Genomic DNA, 23,848 nt, shown 5'->3' with positions numbered 1-23,848 from the left:
ACCATTCGGCAGAGGGATGACTTCTGGCTCTCCACCTTGATGGATCCTTGCTGCCAGTCCTAAATGATGGCCTTTCTTATACCTGCTGAGAGGGAGGACAAACTGAACTACTATAGAAACATCCTATATAGTCAGTTGGCCGCTGCCTATCTGTGCCATCGTCCATGTTTCTTTATATGTATGTGATCAACCATAGGGCTGATCGCATACATCCACTGCGAGTCTCTGCTGTTTGAAACAGCAGAAACTTGGTGACTATGGCACCTGCGAGCTAGTGCCATCTTTAAAGTGTATGGCAGAGGTCTCCAAGGGGTTAAACATGGTGTCTGCTTAATAGCTGAGCATGCTCCATAGCTCCATAAACAAACAAAAAAACATCAAAGGGGCATTGTAACATCTAAATATGCCCAGTAAATACTGTAAAAATCATTGTGCCCCAAATTGCTGTTTTTGGTCGCTTCACCTCCCCCCAAAATGGTATCGGTAAAAATTATAGCTTGCTTGCAAAAAGACCTTTAACAACTACATAGATGGTAACATAAAAAAGTAATGATTGTCAGAATATGACAATGCAAACAGAGTTCATTTTTAACCCCTTCCTAAATTTTCCTTTTTTGAGTTTTTAATTTTCCCTGCTTTCCCGGTTTATTTTTATTTTTCCATTCACATAGCCATATGAGGGCTTGTTTTTTGAAGGATAAGTTGTACTTTCTAATTGCCGTTTAATACTGTATACAATGTTGTCAGAAACAAATTCAGAATTGGATGGAAACAGGGGGAAAAAATGCCACTAAAGTAATATGGGTTTTATTTTTACTGTGGTTAAACTGACTTGTCAACTTCATTCTCCGAGTCAGTACAATTACAGCGATGCCACATTTATTGAGCTTTTTTTTTTTTTACGTGTTTTAATACTGGAAAAAATTTTTAGATTTTGCAAACATATGTTTTTTTTGCATTGCCATATTTTTTTATGGCCACTCTGTAGTTTTTATTAATGTCACAAGTGTGTAACATTTTTAGCACTTTTTATTCAATATTTTTGAGGTGTGAAAAGGCAAAAACGGCATGTAGGCCATTTTGTTTTTGTCCCCCCCCCCCCTGTTATGACGTTCACTGTATGAGATAGATAAACTTATTTTTTAATAGCTTATTTTTATTTAGGAGAAAAGGGGGGTGGTTTGAATTTTTATATTTATTTTGTATTTTTTTAAACTTTCATTTTTTTTGTTTATTTTTTTACACTTAATTTAAGTCTGCTTAGGGTCCATTCACACGCCCGTAGTGTATTGCGGATCTGCAATACACCTGGCTGGCACCCCATAGAAATGCCTATTCTTGTCCGCAATTGCGGACAACAATAGGACATGTTCTATATTTTTCCGGAGCCTCGAACCGGAAAATCGGCGTCGTGCCTCGGAAACGCGGATGCGGATAGCACACATTCCGTCCCCATAGAGAATGAATAGGTCCGCAATTTGCGAAACAGATGCAGACCCATTGTTACGGAAGTGTGAATGGAGCCTTAGGGTCTTGAATATGTGATCGTCTGATTGCTTCTTGGACAGACTGCAATGAATTTCCATTGCAGCCTGTGGGAGACTGTGTTTTGCAATGAAGCCCTTACAGTGGCAGGGCTCAAAAGGAGCATCACTGTAGCAGGCATCAGAGCCTCAAGCAGGCTCAAGGTTACCACAGCAAATAAACGGCTCCCCCCAATCTCAGTTTGGCAAAAAAAATGCTCAGATGTCTCGGTTTATTGTGACCACGATCTGAGGGGTTAAATGTCTGTGATCAGCATGATCACTGATCATAGACATTAAGCTTAGGGAGTCTGCTGTGTAAAATAATAGGCAACCCGTAACTATGGCACCCCACTCCGCTGTGAAGCATACTCCATCTTAAAAAATTTGACTTGTGCCATAGACTTACAGCACAAGTCGGGAAGGTGTTAAACATTTTTAAAACATATCAAAAATGTATTTTGATATTGCTTGAATTGTACTTGTTACAAACCCATGACGTGGCATGACACCAAAGGGTTACTCTGTCTTCAGTCAGTCTTGTTTGCACATTCCACTTAGGCTGCAAATTGAGGATAAATCACAACACAGTCCACACACACCCAAATACATGGTGCTGTTGCCACCACCCATCATTACAGCAAATGAGTTGCTGATCTGTTGCACAAGCAAAATAACCTTAAAGGGGTTGTCCGGGTTCAGAGCTGAACCCGGACATTCCTCCGTTTTCGACCAGGCAGCCCCCCTTGACGAGTATTGGAGCAGTTCATGAGATGCTCTGATGCTAGCCTCAGGGGGGCTGCCTGGGTGAAAATAAGGATATGTCCGGGTTCAGCTCTGGACTCGGACATCCCCTTTAAAGGGGTTGTCCTACGAAGAAAAAAATATAATTGTACAGTCTTCAATCCAGTACCTATATATGAATACTTTTGTAATTGCATGTAATTTAACATTTTGCATAGCCACTGAGTTACTCAATAAAATCTATCTGTATAGCGCCATCTGCTCTTTTTCTTATTTCTTTGAGACGCTCATTAAAAAGGCCGCACATGCTCAGTTTCATCTTTCAACTGCCTCCTGAGCTGTGATAGGGAGAGAATGGACACGCCCCTGAGCTGCAGCAGAAAATACATTCCCCCTGTGCTGTCATCTTGATAGAAATCTAGCAGAACAATTGTTGGTAAAATCTCTGGATGTGAGGTACAGGGCTGGTTCTAGCTTTGTTATAAAGAAGGTGACATACTATATGATTTCAGATTTTCATTTTTGACCTTTTTCATGGAATAACCCCTTTAATGAGCAAAATAAAAATTGAAGTAGAAGTTGCCCCTCATTTTCTGATTTCTCTAAACCTCCTTATTTGTAACTAGGTATACAGTATAAAATGATAGCTATTACGTAATTTACTCAGGTAATTCAGAATAATGTAGTACCCCAGATGTCATGATTGATAACTAAAATATATTCATTTTTTTCACAAATTTTGGATTTATGATTTAGAGACAGTAGATATTTTCTTATAACATTTTACAAGATTCAAAATGGTGTTTTCTCTCCGAGACTGCTTGTGTCCTGTAATTGTTAATCGTTGGCATACCCCATCAACGTTACACAATGACCATTCTCAAACTAGCTGCTAGGCATTTTGAACAATTTAAGATAGATGTGGCTGAAAAGGTTGGGGTGGGGGCATGGCTGCTGGGGGGACCGTGAGCATTTCCAGGCAGTGCTTGCATGTGTTTAGGAGCTTGTGCCTTGTTAGCTAATACATTACACCAATCAAGGCAAGTTATCTTAAGCTACAATTAATCTGCTCTCTGGCATGTGTTGATAGGAAAGCATCATGCTGTTTCTTAATTAAAAGCAAACGGATTAAAAAATGATTAATAACAGTATTAAATATTCACCCAAACTAAAAGCTTTGGGATTCCTGGTTAAATCTTTCTTTGTGCAGGATTTTACAGCAAGTGTAATTTCTTTCCAGATATTTTCTATTTAATTTCTTCCTTTTTTGCACACTGTTCATTCTAACTGCTTTTACATAAGATATATTTTAAATCATAATACCCCAATATTAGTGCATAGCCTGTCCCTAGGCTGATAAGAAAAGATGTGCTAGTTTTTTTATGCAGTATTTATCTTTTTTTCATTCCCATGTTCACAATTGTAAGCAATGGTCAGTAAAAGGGTAATAATAGTTTATGATAAAAATGTTTTTCCAAATAGTGCCATATTTGTATATAGCTTGTATTACTGTAATTCCTGTGAAGTCATAATGTAGCTGAATCTAAGAAAACAGACATGTGTTATCTGAGTTAATTTGAAAATGTAATTTAATGACAGTGTTATGAGATGTAATTTATTAGTGCTGTCCATGTGGTATGCTGTGTATCTGTGTTATCTAAAGAGTTTGTGTTGTGGCAAATGACCATTGTATGGCCAAATTTGTAAAAAAAAAAAAAAAACACACAGTTACACTTATAACCAATTCAATCCTTTATATAACACCAATGTATCATCCAGTGTTTTACACTGTTCAGTGTTAGGCTTTGTGCTCACAACTGTATCCATATTTAAAGGCTATGTACACCTTTGGGGGCAATTTTTGTTCATAATTGGATTTTACTCATTTTTGGTTAAAAATCATTCTGTCTCAAAAGGTTAACTGTTTTTTCTAACTGTGTTTCTTCTAACTTTGTGCCGGTCATCTAATAAACATTATCTCTAAAATACTAAGAGGTCAAAACACTTATTTAAGCTAAATTCTTATCAGTCCGATAAGAACTGAGCTATATTGAGTGTTTATAATGTGAGAGAGCAGAGATATGGAGCCCGTCAGCTTCCCAACTGATGGAAAAGAAAGAAAATCCACAGGCTGCTACTAGAGCATCTTAGCTATGTACAAAAAAGGGCCCCATATTTTTAATAAAGATCAATTGAAAAAAAAAACGAGTTTTAGCTCTAAATAGAGTACAGTAAAAAAAAAAATGCCTCCAAAGGTGTTCATAGCCTTTAAAGGGCTTCTGTCACCCCACTAAAGTCATATTATTTTTTTTTGGGCTATTTGGGCTAGTTAAATTCCTTATACTGCGATATATGAAAATATAATGGTGTTACTTACTTTCCTTCAGCAGTTTCTTATAAAAACGAACTTTTAGAATATGTAAATTAGGTCTCTACCAGCAAGTAGGGCGTCTACTTGCTGATAGCCGCCGCAAAAAAAAAACCCTCGTCGTGTTGATTGACAGGGCCAGCCGCGATATCCTCCTCCGGCCGGCCCTGTCAGCATTTCAAAAATCGTGCGCCTGTGTTAATTCGGCGCAGGCGCTCTGAGATGAGGAGGCTCGCCTCCTCAGAACTCCCTCAGTGCGCCTGCGCCGATGACATCACCAAAAGAGAATCCAATAAATGAAGGTGGAGGCAGCATGTCCGGTACAAAAAGATCCCTTTATTGGGAGCCGCTCAAGTGAAAAAACGTGCAGAGGGTAGTTACGTTTCGGCTGACTCACAGCCTCTATGTTTGATAAAGGCTGTGAGTCAGCCGAAACGTAACTACCCTCTGCACGTTTGTTCACTTGAGCGGCTCCCAATAAAGGGATCTTTTTGTACCGGACATGCTGCCTCCACCTTCATTTATTGGATTGTATACTTAGGAGCCCTCATGGATCTTGGACTCCAGGTAGGCTGCTGCATTCCAGATGACCATGAGTTCTGGTGAGTGCGATTCCACAATACTTTTTTACTTATCACCGAAAGAGAAGACGTCATCGGCGCAGGCGCACTGAGGGAGTGCTGAGGAGGCGAGCCTCCTCATCTCAGAGCGCCTGCGCCGAATGAACACAGGCGCGCGATTTTTGAAATGCTGACAGGGCCGGCTGAAGGAGGAGATCGCGGCTAGCCCTGTCAATCAACACGACGACGGGGGCGGTTTTTTGCGGCGGCTACCAGCAAGTAGACGCCCTACTTGCTGGTAGAGACCAAATTTACATATTATAAAAGTTTGTTTTTATAAGAAACTGCTGAAGGAAAGTAAGTAACACCATTATATTTTCATATATCGCAGTATAAGGAATTTAACTAGCCCCCAAAAAAATGACTTTAGTGGGGTGACAGAAGCCCTTTAAGGATACCACCACAAATTTCATAGGAAGACAGTTACCTTATCAGTATGCTTTCTGAAGTGTGGGTGGAATACTAAGTTCTTGGAGGAAACCCACTCAACTACAGCAGAAACGTACAAACTGGGATGGTCTTGCATGATGGTATTGCTGTCTGGTATTGATTTGAAAAAGACATAAGCATCTGTAAGCTAACAGAATGATGTGGATATATTAATTTGTAAATAGTTTTTACTGCCTGTGGAGTTGCAAAATGCGTACATCATCAGGATTCACTTTGTAGGCCAAAAGTATCAGGATTTTGAGACAGGCCGTAGTCTTCTTGTTTAAGAATTATTCCTCTATAATCATCAAACAGCAGTGCTATAGTAATACTCCAACACCAGTGACTCAGTGGGGTCAACTTAGAGGTTGGCCACATTATAGCTAAATGTGTTAAGTAGTGTGTATTTAGAGAAGTATATATTCATAAATATATCCATTTTTGATGTCTCATTTTCTTTATTAGTAAAGCCTTGACCCCTCATTCAACCAGCCTTCAGTCCCATCTGAATGGTGCTCCTGTCTTTAAGATGACTGCTGAAGGAGGGGCATGTATTCATACACATTTCTTAACATTAGCAATAAATTGACAATCCCTTCAATCCACAATGGAGATAATTCAAGGAAATGGAGATACAACTTGACTAGATATTCCTTACATGACATTAATAATTCTTCTTAGCAGATTGCTTCTCAGCATCAGGTCACAGAATGTCAGTGTCTCACCGTACACTGTAGTAGCAATAACGTCTGATTAAAATACTAATGTTAAACAGAAGCCTTTTTAGATGTTTTTGTGGGCATAGTCCATATCTGATCATAGTTGATATCCTATCCATGATTTCTAAGAACAGGCCTATCCTAAACCTGTCATACATAATAGATGTAGGTTGGTTGAATCTGCTGACTTCAGCAAGACTGGACCTTCATCTGAGGTGTATGGGTACCTGCTGGCTCTTACTTGAGGACAGAGAAGTATCATGTTATTGGATTTTAAAATGTCCAGTCCTTCTGTTCTCAAGAGATAAACCACTGCCAGAAGTGATTTTGGCAGCAACTTTCTCCTCTCTCTCCATTCAGAATACATGCACCCTCAGCTCAGCTGTGTCTGGGAGAGGGGAAGGGGGTTGGCTATCAAGATCTAATGTATGTGGCCAGTTTAAGTCTGCATCTTATGAGTAATCTTATCTGTTTTTAGCCATAACATCCCTGTTTTCTTTTGTGTTTTCGTCATTGTCCACCACCAGCGATTTACGCCATAGTCACATAGTGCAGATCTGATTTGTTTCTAGCCAAGAAATGTATAAAGGAAATGCATGAGGCATGTTGACACAGCGGATTTTACATGTGTATTTTAGCAACAAAATCTGCCAGAAGATCTGTGTCTCATCGTTTTTCCTTGCAGTCGTGTATATGGCTGTAGCAAAAAAGGACATTGGGCTAATCCACGTTCAGATCTTCATTTGAAGCCAATGGTTGGCAAATTTCAATTAATATATCATAGGTTCTGGTTTTCTGTTGTTCTTATGTAAATTAAGTTACAGTAATTTATTGAAAAGCCTTGCAAATTTTAGTATTTGCATTTAACAGCAGTAAGAGTGGATTCATTTATTGTATAAAAGCTCAGGAACTAAGCACCCTTGTCCTTTAAGAAGTGGATGCTGGGTTAGGGTTATGAAAATGTACATGTGTTTCTCTGTATTCGGAACTGGACCTTTGTGTTCATGGCACCATGCATTGTACCAAGCATTATATTGGAATTAAGATTTGCCCTAAGTGTATGTTTGCTGGCCATCTTCTACAGCTGCATTCAGTAAACAGCTATCCTACATGTAGGAATATATCTAAATCTTGGGCCTTCTTATTTACATTAAAGATTACATACTTAAATATATTCACATAGTAAACAGAATATTTCGCCCTCAAATTCTGTGTTAAGAAAAGCACATTCTCTTCTTACAGCAGTCTTGTGTCCTGTTTTATATCACATAGGATAATGTATGCAAAGCTCCCCAGGCTGCACTTTTCTGCATTACAATAGGTTTATGATGTAGTTAATCATAGCAGCTCACTATGGGATTTTACTGTATGAATGGTAAAGCATCACTTTTAAATCTTGGCACAAACATTTTCTTAGTTGAGGTGGATTTGCTAGCTGTTATAAACAGTGGATTCCTCTGGTATTAATAAAACAAATATACATTGAAAGGGATGGCAGAGATTTTTTTTGTACTTTCTTTTACATTTTAAATTAAAAAGTGCATACAAATATTTGACGTGTTTTCCCAAGGGCTCTTCAACCATTGAAGACATTTTATAGAAATAAAAATTGTCCAGGGTAGCCAATATATCTAGAAATGTACTGCTAGACCCTAAATGTTTTGCCGCTAAGTACTGTACTCCGCAGTCCCTTAGAAGAAATTTGACTGGTGGTCACACATGTGTACCACCACTCCATTCTCATAGGTAACTCCAGGACCGCCATTTTCATGATCGCTGGGTGTGCCAGTTATTTTAATATAATTTTTTTATTGAAAACTAGAATGAATACAAGACAGAAAGTCCGACACATCTCTGACAGTAAGGTAAGGTTACAGAGTTCATAATAGAATTGTGCTGTAGTTCACATAACGATAACCCCTATTCATTGTCTTTCCTGCTGTAACTTGCAAAAAAAAGTTACAAAAGGACATACAATACAGAAACACCATATTGGGAGAGCAGAAGGACACTGTAGCTAAAATATCGAAGAATATATATCTATTAGATAGCGTCTACTAAAAAGGCTAAGCTTCATGAGTAAAAGAATACATCTCAGATACTTTTCAATGCAAACTACCTCCTAACCAGATAACCCAGAGAAGCCCTGAAGTCAGTGCAGGGACCCCACAGAGGGGAAAGGTTTAAGCGCATTATTTACTAACAGAAATACATCTATATTATGCATATGTATAGCGCAGATTGCAGCCCAAAGGTTCTTTGCACTGCGATTTTTTTTCTTTTTCCCTTCTCACGACTGGTCTGAAAAAGTTGTCATAGAGGCCAGTGCCTCTGCATAACTTCAGCAGATCCTCAGCCAGCGCAGGACCTTATTAAGACAGCCTAAATAATTAACTGTCTTTGCTGTAGGTTCTCCATCCTTTAGCCCAATGGACACAGGAAGGAGGGACATCTGACTTCCATATCGTAGGGTAACCATTCTCATAGCAATAACACAATATCTAAACTTTAAAAAAAAAAAAAATTATCTGGGTAACTGGGCCCAGGAACATAGACAGCAGCACAACCTTTATGTTAATTTGGACTTTAATCTTATACAATATGTTAAATAAGAAGATAGCATCTTCCCAGAGACTTTTAACTAGGGGGCAACTCCACCATATGTATTCCATTAACTCCGCTCTCCCCCACATCTCCAGAAAAGTATCCGAACAATTAGGAAACATAGCTCTGAGTAATGCTGGAGTTCTGTAAAAGCTTGTCATGATTTTTTAACTATTTTGCTGGATCCAACAAGAAATAGAGAGTTTTTGTTGGAAAGCCCTATCCCAGTCTGATTTGGAAGAAGGCACTCCTCACTCTCATGCCTTGATAAATAATAGCAGAGGATGTTGCCCCCCTCCAAGAGTAGGCCATGAACCACTGAGATCAAGTGAGCAGGAACAGTGGAAGTTGTGCATAGACTTTCAAGTTTGATTCAGTTTGCCCTGAAAAGGCAAGCAACCCAATTTTGGAGATGATTGTACATGTACCAAGCACCTTACAGAGGGGGAGACCCCTGAAATACACTGCCTGTCCCCAAAAAAAGTCACCACCCAAAAAAATCCTTTAACTTTGACTGCGGCACGCATTCGCTGTGGCATTGTTTCGATAAGCTTCTGCAATGTCATAAAATGTATTTCCATCCAGTGTTGCATTCATTTTTCACCAAGCTCTTGCATTGATGATAGAGTCTGACTGCTGTGCAGAGCCTTCTCCAGCACATCCCAAAGATTCTCAATGGGTTAAGGTCTGGACTCTGTGGTTGCCAATCCATGTGTGAAACTGATGTCTCATGCTCCCTGAACCACTCGTTCACAATTTGAGCTCGATGAATCCTGCCATTGACATCTTGGAATATGCCCGTGCCATCAGGGAAGAAAAAAATCCATTGATGGAATAACCTGGTTATTCAGCATGTTCAGGTAGTCAGCTGACCTCATTCTTGGAGCACATACTGTTGCATTTTTTTTCTGGTTTGCCTCACTGATTACTAGTTTTCTTACGGCTACACAGCTGTTCATTCCCAATCCCTTGAGTTCCCTTTGCATTGTGCGTGTGGAAATGCTCTTACTTTCACGATTAAACATAGCCCTGAGTTCTACTGTTGTTTTTCTTAGATTTGATTTCACCAAACGTTTAAGTGATCGCCGATCACGATCATTCAGGATTTTTTTCTCGCCACATTTCTTCCTCGAATATGATGGGTCCCCACTATCCTTCCAGTTTTTAATAATGCGTTGGACAGTTCTTAACCCAATTTTAGTAGTTTCTGCAATCTTCTTAGGTGTTTTCTCTGCTTGATGCATGCCAATGATTTAACTCTTCTCAAACAGACTAACCTCTTCTCCCCGACCACGAGATGTGTCTTTCGACTTGGTTGTTTAAGAAATGAGAAGCAGTTGCCAGCTGAAAGATAATAACCCATGCAGTAATTTTCCAATAGGAGGCTCATAACTATCACCATCATTGCATTCAGTTTTTATTCACGATTTGTATAGTGTCCCAACTTTTTTGGAATCCAGTTTGTATATTTTTAAAAACTCTTTTTAAATTTTTTTATATTTTTTTATAGTTCACCTAGCATTGGAGTTTGAGACTTACACCAAGTTCCTTATGAAGCCCTGCCGCAGACAGGCTCTTCATAGGAACTGATGTGCTGCAGCGTAATACCACTCATGAGTACAGTTCTGCCGCACACTGCATCCAGCTCCCCCAATCCTTGCTGTTTGGAGCCAGTCTTTAACCTCCCAGATGCCGTGGTCACATTTGACCATGGCATCTGAGGTTTAAATGTATGCATTCAATGTTATCGTGAATCACATGCGTTAGTCCTGGGTGGCTGCTGTTTAAAACGGCAAGCATCCAGCGGCTATGGTGCCCACTTTTTAAATGCCACATGTAAATTTACCTGTGTCGGTTGGGAAGGGGTTAATCTGTTACATTTATTTGTGATACAATTTTGTAATATACATGTAAGCATTAGTCTGGCATAATGCATACATAGGAGAGCAGAATAGGACAAAACACGGCTTTAGTCATGTCACCCTAACACATGCCATGTGACCTCTGACATTAAAATAAACTGTTCAGGTATCTGATTAATAACAGTTTACTGAAGAGCAGTACACACATATATATATATATATATATATATATATATATACACAGTACAGACCAAAAGTTTGGACACACCTTCTCATTCAAAGAGTTTTCTTTATTTTCATGACTATGAAAATTGTAGAATCACACTGAAGGCATCAAAACTATGAATTAACACATGTGGAATTATATACTTATCAAAAAAGTATGAAACAACTGAAAATATGTCCTATTCTAGGTTCTTCAAAGTAGCCACCTTTTGCTTTGATTACTGCTTTGCACACTCTTGGCATTCTCTTGATGAGCTTTAAGAGGTAGTCACCTGAAATGGTTTTCACTTCACAGGTGTGCCCTGTCAGGTTTAATAAGTGGGATTTATTGCCTTATAAATGGGGTTGGGACCATCAGTTGCGTTGTGGAGAAGTCAGGTGGATACACAGCTGATAGTCCTACTGAATAGACTGTTAGAATTTGTATTATGGCAAGAAAAAAGCAACTAAGTAAAGAAAAACAAGTGGCCATCATTACTTAAAGAAATGAAGCTCAGTCAGTCCAAAAAATTGGGAAAACTTTAAAGTGTCCCCAAGTGCAGTCACAAAAACCATCAAGCGCTGCAAAGAAACTGGCTCACATGCAGACCGCCCCAGGAAAGCAATACCAAGAGTCACCTCTGCTGTGGAGGATAATTTCATCCGAGTCACCAGCCTCAGAAATCGCAGGTTAACAGCAATTAGAGACAAGGTCAATGCCACACAGAGTTCTAGCATCAGACACATCTCTAGAAACAACTGTTAAGAGGAGACTGTGTGAATCAGGCCTTCAATATCTGCTAGGAAACAACTGCTGAGGACAGGCAACAAGCAGAAGAGACTTGTTTGGGTTAAAGAACACAAGGAATGGACATTAGACCAGTGGAAATCTGTGCTTTGGTCTGATGAGTCCAAATTTGAGATCTTTGGTTCCAACCACCGTGTCTTTGTGCGACGCAGAAAAGGTGAACGGATGGACTCTACATGCCTGGTTCCCACCTTAAAGCATGGAGGAGAAGGTGTGATGGTGTGGGGGTGCTTTGCTGGTGACACTGTTGGGGATTTATTTAAAATTGAAGGCATACTGAATCAGCATGGCTACCACAGCATCTTGCAGCGGCATGCTATTCCATCTGGTTTGTGTTTAGTTGGACCATCATTTATTTTTCAACAGGACAATGACCCCAAACACACCTCCAGGCTGTGTAAGGGCTATTTGACCATGAAGGAGAGTGATGGGGTGCTGCGCCAGATGACCTGGCCTCAACAGTCACCGGACCTGAACCCAATCGAGATGGTTTGGGGTGAGCTGGACCGCAGAGTGAAGGCAAAAGGGCCAACAAGTGCTAAGCATCTCTGGGAACTCCTTCAAGACTGTTGGAAGACCATTTCAGATGACTACCTCTTGAAGCTCATCAAGAGAATGCCAAGAGTGTGCAAAGCAGTAATTAAAGCAAAAGGTGGCTACTTTGAAGAACCTAGAATATGACATATTTTCAGTTGTTTCACACTTTTTTGTTATCTATATAATTCCACTTAATTCATAGTTTTGATGCCTTCAGTGTGAATCTACAATTTTCATAGTCATGAAAATAAAGACAACTCTTTGAATGAGAAGGTGTGTCCAAACTTTTGGTCTGTACTGTATATATATATATATATATATATATATATATACTCAGTTTTTACTGTGTCACTGCCCGCAGCATTTCAGCATCATGTCTGTGTAGACGTAGATCTTGCATTGTTCACTGTGTTTCCTCGGTGTGTATTGTGTTTGTAATTAATTTACAGTTAACTTTGTTAACAACATCACCTAGAGACAGGAATCCGCGGAAATGCACACGCAGTGATGTATTATTCAATCTTTAACCCTAATTAGGTATCACATATCTAGCAGATGTGTCCTGTGAGCTGATTCATCACACTGGATGTCAGGTGTTATATGACATGAGCAGTGTCACATGACCAATGCCATGTTTCCGTAAGGCCCCAATCGGGCGAAAATATGGTCGGCATGCCCAAATAGTGGTCCACAATACACGGGCATCAGCCGTGTGAACTCTGTGCTACGGTGTGTACCAATTAGCTTGAATGGTTCTGTGATCTGTAAGATTCAGCAAAAAGCTATGATATGTCATTATAGAAAGATTGTCACGAAGACACAACACCTTTAAAACTACCATACTTTTCAGAATTTAAACCTGCTTTCTCTATACAGCCTGGATATTGCTGAGTGCCAAAGAGAAGTCCACAAGGACGCAAGAAAAGAAAATGAACCCACAGACAATGATTTACTGTAGCTTTAGGCTCTGGTGATATTTGTTTTGCACTTTCGTTCATAACAGAATGCACACATTTCTGCCAGATCCTTCATACAATAGGTCCCAACAGCACCCTATGGACCCCATTGTCTTACAATGGAGACTTTCAGGGTCCAACTTGGTGCCCATCATTTTGAGGCAAAGAATAGCATTGCATGCTGTGCTATTCTTGCCATCAATTGTCAGTCTCTGTCCTCTCTTGCCCTTCAAAATACACATTGATTGATGTATGCCAGGGGAGGTGTAGTATGACTGTAGCAGTTATTATTATCTGAAATCTTAAAAGCAACCATAGACCAGACATCTGCCAATCTTTGAACTCTTAAGCATTGTTACAGATCTAGTTTGGAGTGCATTAAACAATAAACCATTTCCTCTTTCCATGAAAAATATTTTTCATACAGAGGCCTTTTCACAGATCAGCAAGCGATTGTCGGGAGAAAAGTGTTCCCTCCTGGCAATCACTTGCTAGGTAGCGGAGGATACAGCCACTGTTACTTCGCACATCCCCATGCCGTCTAGAGGTTTGCCGAAGGCAGATCACTAATAGTAGGGGTGAGCGAATCAAGCTTCAGATCCAAGATTCGAATTTGATTTATTCTCCAACTAAATTTTAATTCTTTACGTAGACCTGTCTCCGTACAACATTAAAATCTATGTGCTTCTCAGAGCCAAAATTTGTTTCCAACCAGTACCAAAGCTGACTTCAGATTGTTTCTAAAGTTGTAGAATTGAAGGCTGAAGTTGTTTTAATGCTGTGCAGAAGTAATAAAAGTTGTATTGGGGGGGAAAAATTTACTTTGTATCTTTTGCATCTGAGAAGCTCTGACAGACGTCTAGAACCTCCTCCTTGAGGTTCCTTTGTTTTGCTTTCATTTTCTCATCTCGTTAGCCTCTCTCAGCTGTCATGTAGTTGCACTGATTGCATCCCTTTAAATCCTTTCCCATAGTGCATCACTTTGCGGTTTATACAACTTCCTGGAGTGTGTGCATGCTATTCCTACTTCTGAGTCTTCTACAAGATAAGTTTTGTTCATTCATTTGTGTTTTTCTGTTTGCTGGATCCCAGGTGACCCTGACTCCCTCCGTATCTAGTGTAGGGAGCCGGTGGTCGTGTCCCCTCACTATTATAGGGTGTTCAGGTGTTATACAGTCGAGGTACGAGGATATGCGATCATCTACCATTGGGATTTTTGCATAGGCTGAGCAGCCAGTGAGAGAGCCAGGTCTGATGCAGGGCTCTCCCTTTTTGTTCCTTAGTTTTGGATCCAGTCAGTCGTATATTCATTTTGTGTTTTCTAGTTTCCTGCACACCTTCCGTGACACATGCTTAAAAATCAGAATTGCCTGATTGGGCAAACAGCGACAATATTACACTACAAGATGATCACTAACTATGGGAAGTAAATCCTGCCAAAATTTCTAATGAACCTTAAAAACCTAAAATTATAATTAAAATAATGTTTTAACATTTTAACACTGGACATAAATGCTGTAGATTTGCTGCACACAAGATATGGTGGCAGGTCCACAGAGTTTACGTGCTGTGGGGTGCACTACGCCCCCTATTGCTCATTTAAATTAATCTGAATGTTAGTACAATGTTAAAAATAAAATTCTAATGGACTTTCTTTTTCATTTGACTTTTGGCAGGGAAAATGCCTGCAAGAGATGAAATAGAAATCTCAATCTATCATTTTCAGTTTCTACTTGGTGTTTTCATTTGATTTATGATTTTGACATAAAAAAAACACTATAGGAAAAGGAGAATCAATTGACAAAGTGGAAATTTAAAATGAAAAAGGCTATTTATTTTTACATTTATTTTTGACACTTATACCCCACACTGGACTTGGAAAAGAAAATTTTAATGGGGGAATTGAATTTTCTTTTTAATTTTGATTTTGGCATGCATTTGCAGACACTAGATTAAATTAAAATGTTATAAAGTTATTTTAATTATAATTTTAGGTTTTTCATTTTTATTTTAATTTTTGGCAGGTTTTACCTCCCATACACTAACGAGTGTTCATGCGATTAATAAAACTGATGAACTAGAATTAGTGAAGTCTGAGGATAACTATGATTTTGTGGGAAAAACTGAGTCATAACTGAATGGTAGCTATGAATGTGCGGTTAACGTACAGGGTTACAGTCTGTTTAGAAAGGATCGTCAAAACCAGAGAGGGGAAGGGGTCTGCCTTTATGTAAAGTCCTGTCTAAAGCCCACAGCCTTGGAAGAAATCAGTGAGGGACATGGACACGTGGAGTCACTGTGGGTAGAAATACATAAAGGCAAAAATAATACTAAAATACTGATAGGAGGTTATTATAAGCCACTTAATATAACAGAGTCCACAGAAAATATACTTCTTAACGAAATAAGACGAGGTGGCAAATCATAATGAGGTTGTTATTATGGGGCACTTCAACTACCCAGATATAGATTGGGAAACTGAAACCCGTATATCTCATAAAGGAAACAGGTTCTTGGCAATAACCAAAAACAATTAACTTTCCCAACTGGTTCAAGACCCGACTAGAGGGATGGCTACACTGGACTTAGTATTAACCAATAGACCAGAAAGAAGAACAGTTGTGCGGGTTGGGGGACACCTGGGAAATAGTGACCATGCAATAATAACCTTCCAATTGTCATTCAAAAGAGTTTTTCTTCAGGGAGGCACAAAAATACCAAACTTCAAAAATATACCATACTTTTAGAATCCAGTCTTAATAAAGGCCCATAGCAGGCCTCTACATAACTTTAGATAAACAACAAAAATTAGTGGTTAAAAATAATACTCACAGTACATGATTGTGAATAGGTGGGGACAAACAGATAGTTGCACACCACCTCAATTAGGGACTCTCCATATTGACGACCTCAAGAGATGTTACTAACAGATCCCAATACAGGGTATCGCGGTCGAGTCTATATAAAGTGCATATGAGTGTGAGGATGTGCTAAAAAAGTGACCAATGCATATAAAGAGCAGCAACGTTACAAACATGTGTACTCACTAACTTCTAATGTAACATGAATGGCAACATACCAGTGTGAAGAGAGGCAATAAGAGGGTGATGCCACTCCTCGACACACGTTTCGCGTGTGATCGCTTCCTCAGGAGGAGTAAAAGGTAGGGGGGAAAGGACATGTTTAAAAAGGAAGGCTTGCCTATAGATGAACAGAATCCTGAACATGTGATAGATCACAGATGTCCTCATCTCCGAAGCGGCGCATGACCTATCGGCACCTGCCATGTAATACTGCTTCTGCCCTTCCCCTGAGGCCGGTGGAGGAGAGGGGGGTCCTAACATGATGACGTGGATCGCCATTGCCACCATCGCGACCAAGCGGAGAATGGGCGGAAGCAGACCGCCGGGCAGACCAGTCATCCGCACTAGTGACGTCTATATTGAATTCAGCAATCGGGGAGCGAAGTGAAATGACTTTAGAGCATCCAGCGCCAGTTCTAAATCTAAGACTGCTTTCGAGCTTTCTTAAATTTAGACTATTTTCTATGCCTAAAACAGGCGTAGAATATGATAAATTAGACAGACCTGCCAGCCCATACCCTTCCCTGCCCACGCCACACCCACAATATTAATCGCTGTTCCACCATGTGCGCCTGAAATACGCCTTATTTAGGTGTATTTCAGATTAGTAAATGCCCAGTTATGTTACTATTATGTGTATACAGTAAGAATGATCTGTTTTTCCTTTTTGTATACAATTTTGCTTAGTTGAAGTAAATCCTAGTTGTGTGGCTAAACTTGGGACAATCAGGATCAAATGTTATGTTTATTGTCAATCATCTCCTGCAGGATGTAAATGCTCTAAAAAATATTCTTTTATTGAATTATACTATACTGTAAACTCACTGACATCAGAATTTTCTTTAACAAATACCAGAAACTTCTGCTTTAAAAGCTCCCTGTTTAATTACCCAAACAAAATTGCATAAATATGAATGAGCACTAATGGTAGTAACATGGCTTTGTGGTGGGCAAAACAAACAGATTTCTAAATGATTTGTAAGGAAAATTAGGAGTGAGAGTAGCTATTAGGTTTTAAACACTCTTAAATGATAATGTGGTCATTCATCCGTCAAGATGGAAAGTTGGAACCAGAGTGATAACTGCATGAAATGCCTTGACTTTAACTAGGTACTGCTGGCTTTGTTACATGGAGTCCTACAGTGGTTTATGTATAAATGTATATAATTTGGAATGCAAAATCGATCTTTATTTCACTCTGCTAATGTTTCTGTTGAGAGCCCCCATTGGGGGTTCTTTTGTCTTTTCTTTTTATGGTAAAAATAGTGTTTTCAGCATTGATGTTCTTTGTAGCAAAAGACCTCCAGAAAATTCCATTAGGATGAATTCACATGTGCCATGCCTGAGCCCACTCATAAAGTGATGGGATCTGTATGAAAACAGATACTGGCATAGTTGATGCTAGTTTGAGCAAAGCCTATTCTGCCATATTTGATGTATTTTTGTGTTTCAGCTTACATGATTTATCTGGTTTCTGACTAAGGCTACTTTCACACTTGCGTTCAGAGTGGATCCGTCTGGTGTCTGCACAGACTGATCCGCTCCTATAATGCAAACAAGGGTATCCGTTCAGAACGGATCCGTCTGCATTATATAAAAAGTGTGTAAAAGTTATTCAGACGGATCCGTCCAGACTTTGCATTGAAAGTCAATGGGGGACGGATCCGTTTGAAATTGCACCATATTGTGTCAACTTCAAACGGATCCGTCCCCATTGACTTACATAGTAAGTCTGGACGGATCCGTTTGGCTCCGCACGGCCAGATGGACACCCGAACGCTGCAAGCTGCGTTCGGGTGTCCGCCTGCTGAGCGGAACAGAGGCCAAACTGAGCCATACTGATGCATTCTGAGCGGATCCGCATCCACTCAGAATGCATTGGGCCCATACGGATCTGTTCGGGGCCGCTTGTGAGAGCCTTCAAACGGAACTCACAAGGTAGCCTATAAGTCTAATATTCAAATCTAAGGCATTATTTACATGGCTGTATTACAACAATATATTAAAGAGAAATGTAAATTGAATTCCATCTCTAAGTATGTACAATGTCGGACAAAATTAGGTTCCATCTTTATTGTAACACTGGGACAGAAATCATCAGCAACCTTGACTTGCAGTTTGTACCTATGCAGTTTGGTGCCAGTATTTTACCATCGACTCATGCAGGGAGAGTGCGTCATTAAAGCCTGGTTCAGCATATTGTTTCCCCCCCACAACACTACAGATTTGTACGATCTAAAATGTTCCATATTAATTTCCATTTTGTTAAATTGCGTCACTTCAAAAAACAGAATAAAAAATATATCTATTCACCACTAAAATACACTGACCAGACGCAACAACAGAATATTGTAATAACATGAACCAAACAGTGTAATATAAATGGTTTTGTATTTCCAGGCTTACCTGTGGGATAATAATAAGGACGTGGTGGAATGGTTGGAGAAACAGTTAACTGAAGAAGATGGAACACGTTCTGTTGTTGATGAAAATATCAAATATATTTCTAGGGATTATATCCTCAAACAAATTCGCAGGTAACTTTTTTGGGGCACTTTTATTACAAATTATTATACAATATAAATTGTGCATGATTCTAATGGAATAGTCAAACACAGACCATGTAACTGAGCAATAAATGTACATATACAGTACAGCAAAATTCAGTCGCATGGCAATGTGGGTGATGGAGGAGTGTATTATGTAACATTAATCTGTGTATGCACCATGTTCATACTGTATATACTGCTGTAAAGACATAAACAAACAGAGTGGCTGTTTTTGCTGAGGTCTACAGTCTGGCACCAGTTTATAGGCAGTCTGTTGCATCCAAAATGTATTTCAAAGTAAGCATACCACCATTTAGGTTAGGTATCCTGAAACATACCCATGTGTCTATTATGAAAATGCAGTCCTCTAATCCTGAGAAGTGTTTTTTCATTTTTATGGAAATATGTTTTTTTAATGCACCATGGTCAAGACTACCCTGTTTAGTGTGAAATCGCTCTGCCAGTAATTCCACCAGCCACTCCCTCTTGTTTGCTTAATAGTCCCTGAGATGCCACAACTGGTGGTGATTACGAGGCGGAAATTAGATGCACCAGTAGCAGCCCTGTCCACAATTTGCTTTAAACCATATTTGCACAAAAATAAGAATTTCTCATGCTCTCTCTCAGATGGCTAGAGGATAAGTAGAATCACCCCTTTAGGGTACAGCTGCACGGCAACACTGGTCGCGTGACAGCTGTCACTGCTAGGATCGCTGAGTAGCGGCCATCCCATAGAAATGAATGGGATCACTGTGCCAGTCGCATGAAATCTAACAGTGTTAGATCACTGCTACTCTGCAATCCTGATTGCAACCAGTGTGGTCATGTAGCTGTAGCCTAATAAGATTTCTCCCTTTGTGATCCACACCTAGTTTTAGCATCAAAATGCATCTGAAAGCTTGATGATCAAATCCTTACAGTGTATCCTAAGGATTAGAGAACCAGATTTTCACAAAAATATGGTTATGTTTGAGGGCACCTACCTTTTGTGACAGTATGCTTTCTTTGGTACTGATTTTGGAGGGTTTCTGTCTTAACCCCTTCCCGACTGCCAATAGACTATAAACGTCCTTGGAGGGTCGAGCTTTATCTCAATTGCAGATGCACGCTAATGTCGGGGCCAACTGTTGGGTTACTAGGGTTTCTCATAAGAAGGCAGGGACTGTTCCCCTGTGTCTCTGCCTTCTAGATTGCTGAATACACAGCACTGAATAAGTGATGTGTATTCAGCTAAGGAAATAGAGACTGAAGAAGCTGTTGGGTCTTCTTCAGACCTCGATCAGCCCTGCAGTGAGGCTGTATGGCACTTAAAAGCAGAGAAATAAAAATTTAGAGAATAGTGAATTTTTGGAAATTTTTATTTTTATAAATTAAACTAAAAGATATTGACTCAAATTTGCCCTTAAGTTGACGTACTGTACAATGTATCACAAATGAACATAAGCATTCCAAAGTTATTACCTTATACAGTATATGAAACTGCGGCACTTATTTTCTTGCAATTATGGATAATTTATTGGAACAATGTTGTACAAAGTTCATGATCCAGTTACATGATTGAACATAAGCCAAAATAGATAACCACTCTTGATATTGACAATGACCGGACGTTTCGGTCCATGCACACCTTCCTCAGCGGTCTTATTTATCTGTCTTTGATGGTAGAGGTTAGAAGGACTGGACCACAGGGCCCTGTGATCAATATCAAGAGTGGAAGAGTGGTTATCTATTTTGGCTTATGTTTAATCATATATCTGGATCATGAACTTTGTACGATATTGTACCAATAAATTATCCATAATTGCAAGAGAATAATCTGCCGCAATTTCATATTATTGTTTATGACTGCTCAGTCCTTGCAGGCACCAGTTATTTTAGTGTGCAGTGCTCCACTTTTACAATATTACCTTATAAAGTAACATATCAGATTTGCTACATTAGACTTGGTCAGGAAGGGGGTAAATGACCAAAGTCATGAAGAGGCACCGGCCTCTACATAACTTCAGCATATAAGACAGTATCCTAGCTGGCTTATATTTAGACCATTAGACCATAGGCCCATCCCCTGCCCCGCCCACTCCACATCCACTTTTTTAGACCTGGTGTGAGCGGGGAAAAGTCGCAGATTGCGGCGCAACTAACTGTTGCACCACAATCTGCGCCAGAAGCATGTCTAATGTAGGTGTATAATAAATGACCCTTATAGTCCTTAAAAGTAAACCTGTCAGGTAAATTTATCACAGCAGGGTTGTATGATAAATGTGTCACATCTTGCTAGACATGTTATACACTTTTCATTGTGCCACTTCTTGATTGGTTTTCTTTACAATAATATTTTGTGACAAAACTTGTGTATTCTTGGTGCATGTTACCACATTTTAAACCATATCCTTATTATAAGTTGTGCCCATTTCTGCTAAGCTATGCCCCTATTTTAGTCAATGTCTAGTGAGATAAATTTTCAGAAAACCCATAGGGGGTGATTTACTAACAGAAATTGCGGCTTTTCCCCGCTCACATTAAGTATAAAAAAGGGGGGGTGGTGTGGGCAGGGAAAATGGTCCAGATTAAAGCCAGCAAGGAAGCTGACGTAGATTTATACTGGTGGTGGATGCGCCGAAGTTATATAGAGGCCTGCCGTGCCAGAACATGGGGTTATTAAGACCAGCGTCTATAACACTGGTCTTAAAGGGGTTGTCCTGGTTCAGAGCTGAACCCGGACATACCCTTATTTTCACCCAGACAGCCCCCCCTGAGGCTAGCATCGGAGCATCTCATGCTCCAATGCGCTCCCTTGCCCTGCGCTAAATCGCGCAGGGCACGGGCTCTTTTGTTTTCAATAACACACTGCCGGGTGGAAACTTTCGCCCGGCAGTGTGTTCGGTGAAGCCACCGGCTCTGATGGGCGGGCTTTAGTGCTGCCCTAGCCGTTTTACTGGCTAGGGCAGCGCTAAATCCCGCCCATCAGTGCCGGTGAAGTCACCGGGGTTCCTGGCAGCCCAACGGAGAGCTCCGGTACGTCACCGGAACTTAAAAAAATGCCTCTGCCCTGCTCCGATGCTCCTGTCAGGGGGGCTGCCGGAGGGAAAATGGAGGGATGTCCGGGTTCAGTTCTGAACCTGGACAACCCCTTTAATAAAGGACACCCCATACATTTTATGCAAGGCATATATGTCAATTTTTGTGAGAAATTGAATTAGAATTCTGGCACATTTAGCGTAGTAACCCTCCCCCAATTCCATGGTTGTAACAATTGTTGGGACATTGCTTACTAGATATTCTCAGACATTCAGTGAGTGGTCCAGCATTAGTATCTGAAATATTATTCAATTTCCTCCTTAATTTCAATAAATCCTGTTCTGTTTGTCATTTATAAACATTATGCCATCAATATTGTTTTGCTCATATATAATATGTTGCTATCTTTACAGCTTGGTGCAAGAAAACCCTGAAGTTGCCATGGATTCTATTGTTCACATGACACAACACATTTCACCAACACAGAGAGCAGAAATTGTCAGAATTCTGTCAACCATGGACTCCCCAACATCTACATAGAGGTCTTGCATCATGGAGTTTAATCTTAACATATAAAACCATATATTGAGGAAGTAAGACACACAGCTGAAAATGATTGCCAACAACTTCACTGACCTTTTAAAATACTTTTATTTTCTTGTAAAGTATTTTATAGTCAAAGTTTTTTTTTTTTTTTTAACATGCATCCAGTTATATAGTGTAGCATAGAAGAGGAGATAAATACAGAGCAGCTATCGAGAAGAGCCGATTTCAATTTTTTCAAACATGCTTAGTTGACAGGAGGTGTAACCAAAGGTTTAAGCAATACTAAATTCATTCTGGTGTATATACTTCATGGCTTCTCCTGAGAACATGCAAATATGGTGACAATGTATAAAGCACTAATAGTACAAGCTCTATCATAGACCTCACTTTATTTAAACACTGTGGGGGTTATTTATTATCCAGAAATACACCTACAATTATAAAGGTTATTTGCGTTGCAAGCTGCGACTTTTCCCCACTCACGGCATGTCTAGAAAAAAAGAGGGTGGCGAAGGGAGCCCTTCTCTTTCATCATTTTATATGCCTGTTTTAGGCATAGAAAATGGTCTAAATGTAAGCCAACAAGGAAGCTGGCTTACGTTTAGGCTGGCGCTGGATCCGCTGGAGTTGTGTAGAGGCTGGTTGACTCTTCATAACTTCGGCTGATCCACCTCCAGCTATAGGGGTTATTAAGACCAGCATCTAAAATGCCTGTCTTAATAAATGCCCCCCCTGTGTCCCTTCAAGACTTATATCTATAGCTTTCCTAAAAGCACATTTAGTCCTTTGCAGAAATATTGAGTCAATACTAGTCAATCTAAAAGGATTGTCATGGATGCTATTTCACTGTGTAGGAACAGGCTTTTTCTTTCAAGTAATCTGCTTTTATCCTGAAAATGAGTCAAAATGAGGTTATAGGATGACCGATGTGGAGATATAGAAGTGGTAACAAAAAGGTGGAAAAATAGAAGTCAGATCATTTTATGCAAAATTTCAGAAACTTTTGGTATCATTTATCAAACTGGTGTAAAGTAGAACTGGCTTAGTTGCCCATGGCAACCAATCAGATTCTACCTTTCATTCTTGACAGCTCCTTTGGAAAATTAAAGGTAGAATCTGATTGGTTGCTATGGGCAACTAAGCCAGTTCTACTTTACACCTGTTTGATAAATTACCTCTTTTGTTCTGAAAATTGCCATAACTATAAGCTATACATTTTAGTGTCTAAATTGAAATATAACTAGTATGTTATGTAGACATAAAAAGTATGTCAATCAC

At 39.7% G+C, this 23,848-nt stretch overlaps 1 protein-coding gene across 1 annotated transcript in view; it reads left to right on the top strand.

The window, feature by feature from the left end:
- Positions 1–23,592, top strand: part of ACACA (acetyl-CoA carboxylase alpha) — a 932,629-nt gene extending 909,037 nt beyond the window's left edge. Inside the window, exons 54-55 of the mRNA XM_044288111.1 lie at positions 18,858–18,994; positions 22,438–23,592. Coding sequence (XP_044144046.1) covers positions 18,858–18,994; positions 22,438–22,564 — 264 coding nt within the window. The 3' untranslated portion in view covers positions 22,565–23,592. The remainder of the gene's footprint in view (positions 1–18,857; positions 18,995–22,437) is intronic.
- The last annotated feature ends 256 nt before the right edge of the window (positions 23,593–23,848 follow it).

The sequence above is a fragment of the Bufo gargarizans genome, chromosome 3 (genome assembly GCF_014858855.1).
Source record: "Bufo gargarizans isolate SCDJY-AF-19 chromosome 3, ASM1485885v1, whole genome shotgun sequence".
NCBI lineage: Eukaryota > Metazoa > Chordata > Amphibia > Anura > Bufonidae > Bufo > Bufo gargarizans.
The sequence above is the reverse complement of the archived record's forward strand: the minus strand, read 5'-3'. Positions and strand labels throughout refer to the sequence as shown.